Below are 11,385 nucleotides of genomic sequence, written 5' to 3' on the forward strand. Positions count from 1 at the left end.
CTATTATGAGAGTAGCAGCACATCATATGATATCACGACATCAGTGAGCAATAGCAAGAAGAGACGGAAACAAAGATAATGTAAATGATGATGTACGGAGTCGTGTCAGTCGCATTAAACCAAACTAACAAGGGAGTGGGACCACCAGCTGATTGCTGAATTGTGAGAAAACTGAAAGAAGAGTCATTATTTGGTTTGTCCTGCATGATGCTTCACTGTGTCAGATTTAAAAATTAAAAAAGAAAGAAGATTGACCAGGATGACCATGAAGTCCAATTTTTGATTAAACTTTGTAGCAGTTTGGTTCATAAATCTTTTTTTTTTCTCTCAAGTAACTGTGTCCAGTCAGTGTCATAGAAATAAACTTGATTAGATGCTCTATAGCAGACTTCTGGCCGTCCAGGCCATAATAGATTTTTTCTATCTAGTATTTAGCCTTTTTGCACAAGCCAACAGGAGATTTGTGATGCAAAATGCAAAGCCGTTAATTGTGTAGTAACGAGGAGGAGCTAAAGCCGGTCACATCTTCACAAATTTATCTCATCGCTTATCATAGGAGTTGCCTGAGCTCAAAGAAATCCAGGAACTCAGAGAACGAGAAGAGAGAGTCCTCAAACCAATCCCGCCATGCAGACGGGTGTGTTGGAAAACAGGAGCCAGGTGTATAACTATACACCTAAATCTGATATGACCAATCCATTTGGGTGTGTGGTAGCGGGGCGGGGGTGGTGGGGTTGAGGGTGCGGGGGGGGAAGGAGGGGGGGAGGCAGCACGACCTCTTGACGTCTGACTCCTCCTGTCAGCTTGGGTTGGCTGGTTCGTATTTCCCCCCCTGTGTCTCCGCCTTGCGCGCGGCACAGATAAATATCCACATAGCCGACAGGCAGCCCCCGTGGATGTTGGGTTTCGGTTTTTCCTTTCCTTTCATTCTCAAAAACTGCAGCTCAGCTAACTTTGCCCCAAAGTCTGGAGTTTACAGCGGGGGACTGCGGCCCAGGAGAAGAAACTTTACTTGCTTTAAGGACAGTCTTGAGAGTTTGACTTAGACTAGTATTTCCTTACTGTTTTCTTCCCTTCTTTCTGTCATCTCAAGTTTGATCTTTATATCCAAAGGAGACGTCCGCTATTCTAACTACAGCGTGGACATTTGCTGACATGTTTTAAGCATATGAAATACTCTGCATGAATAAAAATTTCAATTAGCTCCTTATTTATTATTTATTTTTAATTAGCTCATGACCAAACTTTTCCCCTCCTCTGCAGATGAATTTGAAAACAGGCTTCTAGTGACAAATACATCATTCTGCACAGACATCCAGGTAAAGTGACATATGTTGAAGCGGAGGGAGGTTTAAAAACAATACGCAGGCTTCAGGACTGTAGTGTGGGGGAAGGAGTTGTGAGACTGTGCTTTGATTGAGGTCGGAGCAAGTCAAGAAATGTTTGCAACACAAAAATTCATTAAGATACAAAAAAAAGTAATTGTTGCCAATGGGCAGCCTTGACCATATTTATAAAAAACAATGTGTCTTTTGCTTCACACTCGCATTATTTCATTGATCGACGGGCGGATGTGCCAAGAAGGCAGGCCATGCTGAGCAGAGACAGAGGCAGGGAAAGATTGCTGGCTAGTGAACACGCATGTAAACAAACATGGATGTAACAAAGCAAAATGTAATCAGCTCATCTGCTCATCTGAGTTCTGTGGGTGAGTAAATCAGTTTTGAATGGCAGCAGCCTCCCAAGAGAAGCAAACCCCCCCCCCAACAACTGTCATGTGATTCTTAGTTAGAAAATTGCCCGACTGTTTATTCCAATTTCCGGTATTAGATTCTCACAATTCCAAGAAGCCTGGTGTGCAGCAGGTACTTCTCGGCGGCGTGGGGATGTGCCTCTAGCTTTGAAAACACTTCCTCGGAAAACTTAAAGTTGGTTTTTAATACCTTAAAATCTTTTTTTTTCTTTTTCTGAAGGGTCCAGCACACACACACCATAAGATATTTTGCTTTTCTTCATGTTTGTCTGACTGGTGTGAACTGGGCAGGGTTCAGTTGGAAAGGCCTGATGTCATGTACTTTCAATGCACCAATTAGGATTTAGCAACATTTTAACTAGAATCTGATGACAGTTGTTGGGGAAGGGGCTGCTGCCATTCAAAACTGATTTACTACACCCACAGAACTCAGATGAAGCAGATGAGCTGATTACATTTTGCTTTGTTTACATCCATGTTTGTTTACATGCGTGTTCACTAGCCAGCAATCTTTCTCTGCTCTGTCTCTTGCTCATGCATTGCTGCCTTTCTTGGCACATTACCGCCCCGTCGATCAATGAAATAATGCGAGTGTGAAGCAAGAAGACACATTGTTTTTATAAATATGTCAAGGCTGCCCATTGGCAACAATTACGTTTTTTGTATCTTAATGAACTTTGGTGTCGCAAACATTTCTTGACTTGCTCCGACCTCAATCAAAGCACAGTCTCATCAACTCCTTCCCCCACCCTGTACCCTCAGTCCTGAAGCCTGTGTATTGTTTTTAAACCTCCCTCCGCTTCAACATATTGTCACTTCACCTGGATGTCTGTGCAGAATGATGTATGTGCAGAGTTTGTCACTAGAAGCCTGTTTTCAAATTCATCTGCAGAGGAGGGGGAAAAGTTTGGTCATGAGCTAAAAAATAAATAAATAATTAATCATCGCTAATTGAAATTTTTATTCCATGCAGAGTATTTTCATATGCTTAAAAACATGTCAGCAAATGTCCACGCTGTAGTTAGAATATGCAGACGTCTCCTTTGGATATTAAAGATCAAACTTGAGATGACAGAAAGAAGGCGAGAAAACAGTAAGGAAATACTAGTCTAAGTCAAACTCTCAAGGACTGTCCTTAAAGCAAGTAAAGTTTCTTCTCCTGGGCCGCAGTCCCCTCGCTGTAACTCCAGACTTTGGGGCAAAGTTAGCTGAGCTGCAGTTTTTGAGAATGAAAGGAAAGGAAAAACCGAAACCCAACTCCACGAGGGTCTGCCTGTCTGCTATTGTGGATATTTTTATCTGCCGCGCGTCTAAGGCGGAGACACAGTGGGAAATACGAACCAGCCAACCCAAGCTGACAGTGAGGAGTCAGACTGTCAAGAGGTCTGCTGCCTCCCCCCCTCCTTCCCCCCCGCACCCTCAACCCTCACCACCCCCGCCCCCTGCTACAACACCCAAATGGATTGTCATATCAGATTTAGGTGTATAGGTTATTACACCCTTGGGCTCCTGTTTCCAACACACCCGTCTGCATGGCGGGATTGGGTTTGAGGACTCTCTCTTCTCGTTCTCTGAGTTCCTGATTTCTTTGAAGCTCAGGCAACTCCTATGATAAAGCGATGAGATAATATTTGTGAAGATGTGACCGGCTTTAGCTCCTCCTTCGTTACTACACAATTACGGCTTTGCAGTTGCATCACAAATCTCCTGTTGGCTTTGTGCAAAAAGGGCTAAATGCTAGATAGAAAAAACCTTATTATGGCCTGGTACGGCCGGAAGTCTGCTTAGGAGCATCTAATCAAGTTCATTTCTATGACACTGACTGGACACAGTTACTTGAGAGAAAAAAAAAAAAGATTTATCAACCAAACTGCTACAAAGTATATCAAAAATTGGACTTGCATAGTCATGTCCTGGTCAATCTTTCTTTCTTTTTCTTTTTCTTTTTTTTTTTTAATTTCTGACAGTGAAACATTCATGCAAGGACAAACCAAATAATGACTCTTCTTTCAGTTTTTCTTCACAATTTCAGCAATCAGCTGGTGGTCCCACTCTCCTTGTTAGTTTGGTTTAATGCGACTGACACGACTCCGTACATCATCTATTTCACATTATCTTTGTTTCCGTTCTCTTCTTGCTTGTTGCTCACTGAAGTCGTTGATATCATATGATGTGCTGCTACTTCTCATCATAGCAGGGCACACTGTGTGGCCATGTGAGTATTTACATCCAGTATACCATTTCCACTGCAGAGCATGTGTAACTACTCTCCTTTAAACCTCTCTCTTTTGCCTATGATTTTGTGAATGTGGGAGACATTGCGTACAATATTATTTATTGTAACATCCAAATTCACAAAAATGAGCAATAATAAATCATAAAATGTTCACTAGAACCTGTGCAAAGTAATATAGGTAGATTTCTTACAGTATTTGGAGTCAAAATAAACTTTTATTTAGACATTTTAGACAAAAATCTGCAGGAACCCTGACATGATATCAGCAATACGGAGATGTTTCTCTGAGTGGATCTCTATTTCGTTTGTCTCACTCACACACACACACACACACACACACACACACACACACACAGATATGAGCAGCTCATCAGCAAAGGCAGAGAAGAAGCAGCATGTAAGATAGTAAACATGGATGTAAACAATCCAGATTTAAAAATGTGCACAAAAAAAAGTTGGAGCCAAGAAATGTTTTTTAAAATAAATGACAAACAAACATTTTGATGACCAACACAGACTATAAAAAGAACTTTTGGTTACAAGAAAACTCCACAAGGCCCCTTTAATAGCTCATATGGGTTTTCCTACTTTCCCAACTTTTCCTAACATCCAATCCAAATGTTTACTACTGGTGTTGGGACCGAAGCGAGCTGCTGGATTGACACATCAGTCTATGAAAGCAAATGAAAATGAAAGCTTCACGCTTCGGCTCCATTCAGCTGGGATCAAAACTGCTTCATGTCTCCCGTTTGAAGGAAAGACACCAAATGCTTCCGAATCCCTCGACTCTGTTCTGAAGTAACTGCATCTGTCCAAAATGACGAGTTTATCAGATCAATGGAGTGCTCTGCCGGTCTAGTGAGAGTGCAGAAATCAAAGCTAAGGGAACAATAAGATTTGATTAACGCTACAAGGATAAATGGTAACACTGTCTAAGAGGGCTGTTATGAAATGATGGTTTGTTGTGATGAGATTTTAGAAGGAAAGTCACGCTAAGGTTTGATTTCTGGGATTTAATCTGACTTTTATTTACTGGGCTAACACGACGTAATCTGCACGGCAACGTGCTCCAAACTACACACCCCTGACAAAACCTGGAGTATGATACTCCTTTTTAGATGGTTGTCACAAAAATAATACACACAATATAACATCTGATAGCTCTCATAAGAGACAGCAATCACTGACAAAGGCTGTTGTTTGACTGAAAAAGAAAAACTATTGATTGCAAACAATAGTTGTTTACCCGCTTGCCTATGTGGGAAAGGGGATACTATGAATCCATCTGCAGGTGGGGTCAAACGTGTTGACAAAATAAATAAATATCAACCCACAATGAAATGAGTGCCGCCAAATGACCTTCATGTGCTTCTGAGTAAAAACTGTGGCTACTCAGCGATGTGAATGTAATCATCAGAGGCACAAACTGGAGCTTTGTCTGATATTAATGAAACACTACGCTCATTTGATTGAAAGTTTTTCTTATGCTTGTCTTGTTCAGCAGAAACTATTGCAGCCAGTTTTGAGGTATGGTGATGGGTAATGTGTGGGTGAATGTTGTTATATACATAGGAAGGTCATAGCCTACACAGGTGAGTCACAGGTGAACAGCTGCATGGAATTAGAAACGGGGGAAGCCACGCAGTTTTTCAACTCTATGTGTGTGTCTGTGCTGGGTTTTTTGGTAGGTTTCATGTTTACAAGCTTGTTTTGACGTCATTTATTCATTCAGCACACCCACATTGTTTGTTTTGACGTCATTTATTCATTCAGCACACCCACATTGTTTTAGGTTTTAAATTTGCATATAAATAAAATGTTAAACGCATATTTCTGCACGACTACGAGTTGGAAACATCTTCAAGATTCTCCAAGTGGCCTTTTTGTGTTGTCGGATTGCCAACGTCAACTATATTACCTTCACGCCAACACAGAATGACTTAAAGGTCCAGTGTGTAGGATTTATCTAATTGTGTGGTTGCTGATTGCGACCCCTTCGCTTCTCCTTCTTAGTGCACGAAATTTACATTTAAACTTACATCTTTTTTTACATTTGCGATATTTTTTCTATTATTTCTTTACACTTACAATTCTCTGTATGTCCTGTACATATGGCAGTGTTGACAATAAAGTTGACTTAACTTGAGCCAGTGTTAAGTTTGTCCGTCCTGGGCTACTGTAGGAACATGGTGGTCCAACATGGTGGCGGACCCGCCATATCTATAGCTATAAAAGGGTCCTTTAAGGGTACACCGACTCTTATTTTCAGGTAATTATACACATATTAAAACATGCCTATTACATATCTGAGTAATAATCCACCTTTGCTGACAGACTGAGTTGTGTTATTTCGGGGTTCATGTGGATCATGGCAGCAGTGTTGTTTTACCTCGCAGTGTTGAGTAAAGGGTGTTGAGTCCCGACCAGCTTCCTGACGTGCATGGCAACATTGCTGAGTTCATCACTGAGCAGACAGCGGAGACTCATGAAGGAGGTCGGATACCCGACGATCTTCTCCGCATCGGACACCACTTTGGTCCAGTTTGAAGACCCGGAGCTGGAGAACAGACTCAGCGTCCTCTGTCCTCGGCTGGACAGAGTCCTGCAGGACAAACGTGAAAACATTTTCCCCTAGTTTGACACAGCTGCTTCATTCACGGACGTGCCACCATCTTCACACGCGATCACCGGGTTCAGCTCCGCATGCTTTGTATGACAACACGTGTAAGGTCCTGTCGTGACAGATCACACACAGAGAGTCACTCTGACAAGATCTGCCCATGTTTCACAACACACGACCTGTCACTGCGGGCCGCCATCTCTAAACATACGTCATACGTACACGGCGTAAAACGTAAGCACGTCGTCGGCCCGCTGTCAAATTCCGATACGTGCCGTTCAGAGCACTTCCGGCTGAACTCCCTTAGAAAAACAGATAATTTTTATGTTTTTGTTTAATTTCTGTTGTTAAAGTTTCACACCGTGGTGTTTATACACGTTTAATGCCCAGTGTTTAATTTGGCATGTAAAAAAAAATAATAAAAAGGCACTTTATCTGAGTCAAATATGAACTTGACAGTTTATCAATCAATCAACCATAAACACAAAGTGCTCCACACAATAACCCCCCCACTCAGCATGCAGTGAAGAAACACTTGAGACAGGTTAAAAAAAAATAAAAATAATAATAATTCAATAAAACGCATAAAAAATTCTCTGCTGCCCTCAAGTCCACACACGTGGACCACAGTAGACCTCAGTCTAATGTTTGGTGTGATTAAAAAGGCTCAGAAGACCTGAGGGTCCGAGTGGGTTCATAGGTGAAAAGCAAATCTGATAAATAGGTGGGACTAATACCATTAAGAGATTTATAAACCAGTAAAAGAATCTTGAAGTTAGCCAATGCAGAGACTTTGAAATGATTAAATAATATGCACTCTCCCTCTGGTCTTTGTCAACAGACGAGCGGCTGAGTTTTTGAGTTACTGTAGTTGAGCTAAATACTTGTTAGGGAGATCAGAAAGTAGAGCATTACAATAGTCCATTCTGTAAGTGGTAGACACATGACGGTCTTACTTTGTCAGTGTTCTTAAGATGATAAAAAAGATTCTAAGTTGTGTTTTTGAAAGCTAAGATCAGAGTCAATGATAACTCCAAGGTTTTTTTACTTACTGACTGACAAGGTTTTTGGTCCGTGCTTGTACTTTACTTCAATTAGTTTCTCTCTCTCTCTGTGCTTCAGTAATAAATAATTAAAACGTCACCTTTGTCCTGGCTGAGCTGTAGAAAATTCTCTCCTTCTCCTCTTGTAATTTAACATCTAAAATGTGGTTAAAAAGGATTCAACAGGAGATGCAGCAGTGTAAAGCTGTGTGTTCAACACTGGAAACAATGGCACAGGTGATTGTGGAAATACCAAGCCAGTCAGTTCGTATTCTTTTATTAGTCCCTCTAGTTGTGAAGCCATAAAAACATTCATAACTCATAACCACCGACAACCAGGTGTCACACACAGGGACCTGTACCTGGTGTAACCTCGACAGGTAAAAACATAATAAACTTAAACTTACACGCCCCCCCCCCCAAGTAAAAACATTCATATATATATATATATATGTGTGTGTGTGTGTGTGTGAGTGTGTGTGTGTGTGTGCGTGTGTGTGAAATAGAACTAGAATTAGACAATAGTGTATGGGTGCAGAGTGCAAAGGATGCTGAAATAAATATGGTTTATGCAGATGAGAAAGCATATGGGTGGATATGTGGATATACAGTATATACAGTATGAAGAGCATTTGTTAATTAATTGTATATGAGTCATACTATTATGAACTGATTGGAAATGTTGCCTATATGTTGTGTTTATCAATTAATAAACAAGAGTTCAACAAAGCAAAATATTATGCAAATGTGGCCATTGGAAAAAGGGAATCGTTAAATGTGGGACTGTCAAAATCAAAGTTCATAATAAAGCTACTCAGGAATGAACAGTACTGCAGGGCACACATTAATCAACTGGTCATATTTTGGGGCTGACATAAAGACTATTGCTTGACTTGTTAGTATACGATGTAGGCCCAATAATCTAAAGATTAACTAAATGTAAACGGTTAAAATATCAATGTACCCTTATTGGCATTTGCTGTCCAGAAGAGGGCTGATATAAACAAGTTTATACCAAGCTTACCAATGGTCTTACACTGCGTGTATGGTTAAGTAATGTGAGGGCCCATCTGCTTTCCATTTACTGCGGATGTTATTATTTTTACATTTGCAAAGCTGCTGAATGAGGGCAGCACCGGCCTGTGATTTGATGCATTAGTAATGTCTGATTATTAGAGAACATCACTTATGGTTTTCTTCAGTTACTGTAGAAGAGCCCTTAATGTATGTTTTATTCTCATTTTTTTTAAACATTAAGAGCCTGTAACGTGTCACAGTTTGTTTTTTCATTTAATTGACACTAAAACGTCAGTGACTTTTTGTCACAGCTTTTGTCAAATAATTGGAAATTACGGGGCCTGCTGCATGTTTCATATTAGGTCGGATTACTGCAAACCAAGAACATGCTTAGGGAGATTTTACACAAATGTGGAAACACTTTGGATAAAGTCCGTCTGTCCTGTTTCATTATGTGTTCTCATCCATTATGGCAAAGCCACAAATATATAAAATATATACAAAAAAAGAAAATACCAACATAAACAAAACATTTTAACTTGTGAATAAACGACCCCCCTTCCCCCTGTCATTGTTTCACTACATGTAACACAATCCTTGTGACAATACGACAGTTTCACAGCATGATAGGGAAATGCCCCGGCAACATTATGTCTAACAATGCTTTCATTGAATCTGCTTATTACTGGACTAGAGAGAAAGTCTGTCAAGGACAGCTTACATAACATGGAGCTGCAGTCTCCTTCGCTGAATAGTCTTACAAAACAAACACACATACTGTTTATTCGTGTATTGTATGGTGCAGCATCACACTGACTGTGGAAAAAGCTAAAGTCACGTTTTGTGCTTTTAGAAATGTTGCAATATTTAGTCACAAAACATTGCACCAAAATGCTACCATTTAGATTACACATACTTTATTAGAAAGAAAAAAAACAACAACCCCAACCCATCAGAAGCATTACAGTTGTATCACATTAAACCAAACTGCTGTAGCTGTGGGGACGGCTTGAAGCAGAAATCTTGGGATGCAGTTGAGCTGCTGGTTTGCAAGAGCAGTACAAGTCATCTCACCCTGACCCTGTATCACGGTTCACAGCTCCTGTTCCCGCTGATTTTCCGGCTCAAATGGGTGTCACAATGCCATGAGCAGCATCCTCCGTTACTGTCAGTAGCTTTCCACCTGCCAACTCATTGTAATTCCAGTGAAAGTCAGAGGACGGGTGTGTTTACACAGATGAAACAGGTAAATTCATGCCCAAAACAAACAAAAAAATAATTATTAAAAGGGATCTGTTTCATATGTCAGCAATTAGCATATTTCGAATTCATTCCCTGCTCTCCCTGAGGAAATCCTCTGTAAAACATGAGCTCTTCAAATAAAAACATATACCTGAATACATGTGTATGTGAGTACATGTGGAGACGTATATAACGTGTGTGTTTCACAGCAGACAATTTGACTTGTCACAACAGAAAAAGCCAATAGAAATGCATTTAATGATGCTCAGTAAGTGTTCTAGTAAGACATGACAGTGAATACCAAGTACACAATACTAGCTCACCTAAATGGAACGCAGTCCTCTTTAACGTTATCAGTCACACCTGTTCTTTTCTCAAATGCTGGGAAAGGGGTCTAAACTGTAACGTACATCTGCGTGTTGTCCTTGTCAGACGGGCAGCCTGTGAGAACAGAATTCTCCTGTGGATAATAAAGACTATGTACTGTATCAAAATGACTATTATTTATTTAAATAAGAACAGATGGCTGACTTTGATGGTACATCTTCAGTGTTCGTCTTTTAACCTTAGACTGAAAGAGAGATGTTCATAATGAAATAATAAAAACATCAAACATTTAGAAATGTGTTTCCCTTTTGAAACATTGGGGTGGAGCATTCAGTTATTTAGGATTGTGCTGAAATAAATGTACAAACCTGCTTCAACCCCTTAAAGTGTCACACCTGATGCATATTTGTCCTCAGTCTTTTTCCTTTAGTCTGTTAAAAGTCCAGGAATGACAACGACCGACACACCTGAAGGCGCCATGCATGTTGTTACCCGAGGGAGAAGACATCAACACTCTGAAATTGAATGGTAACTTTAGTTTAAGCATGATGCTTTAGTCACACAAAATCCATCCATCCATCCATCCATCCATCCATCCATTTTCTGTCACAGTTTATCCTTATCAGGGCTGCAGGGTGCTGGAATCAATGAAATCAAATGACATTGAGTGAGAGGCAGGGTTGCACATAGAGACAAACAATGTACTGGCAATTTATAGTCACTAATTAACCTATTAAGTGCATGTCTTTGGATTGTAGGAGGCAGCTGGAGTATCCGGAGAAAACCCACACAGACATGGGGAGAACATGCAAGATCCCCAGCTGGGCTTTAAACCTTCTTGCTTTGACCTTGAGAGTGTGTTGAACTTATCCCTCGCTGTGTTGACTCGTTTCAGGATGCACGCATAGAAAGTTCTTACTGACGGGTCCTTGAGCAAGGCACCACACCTGCACAGCTTGCACAGCTGCTCTAGTTAATACTTTTTTTTCTGCACATGCAACTTCCAGACTTGACTTGAGTTTGCAGCAGTGAAGTCTGTAAGTGATAAAGAGACTTAATTTCATTATGAGCAACACCCGTAGGCTGTAGACTCCCCCCCCCCCCCCTGAAGAACAATGTGGGACTGGATAACTGTGTGGGCACCTGT

The 11,385-nt window shown here is 40.7% G+C and overlaps 1 protein-coding gene across 1 annotated transcript in view; it reads right to left on the reverse strand.

Moving 5' to 3' along the window:
• pdss2 (prenyl (decaprenyl) diphosphate synthase, subunit 2) overlaps positions 1-6,842 on the reverse strand; it is a 30,184-nt gene extending 23,342 nt beyond the window's left edge. Inside the window, exon 1 of the mRNA XM_010738230.3 lies at positions 6,379-6,842. Within this exon, the coding sequence (XP_010736532.1) occupies positions 6,379-6,614 (236 nt within the window). The 5' untranslated portion in view covers positions 6,615-6,842. The remainder of the gene's footprint in view (positions 1-6,378) is intronic.
• Positions 6,843-11,385: the final 4,543 nt, after the last annotated feature.

The sequence above is a fragment of the Larimichthys crocea genome, chromosome XXIV (assembly GCF_000972845.2).
Source record: "Larimichthys crocea isolate SSNF chromosome XXIV, L_crocea_2.0, whole genome shotgun sequence".
NCBI lineage: Eukaryota > Metazoa > Chordata > Actinopteri > Sciaenidae > Larimichthys > Larimichthys crocea.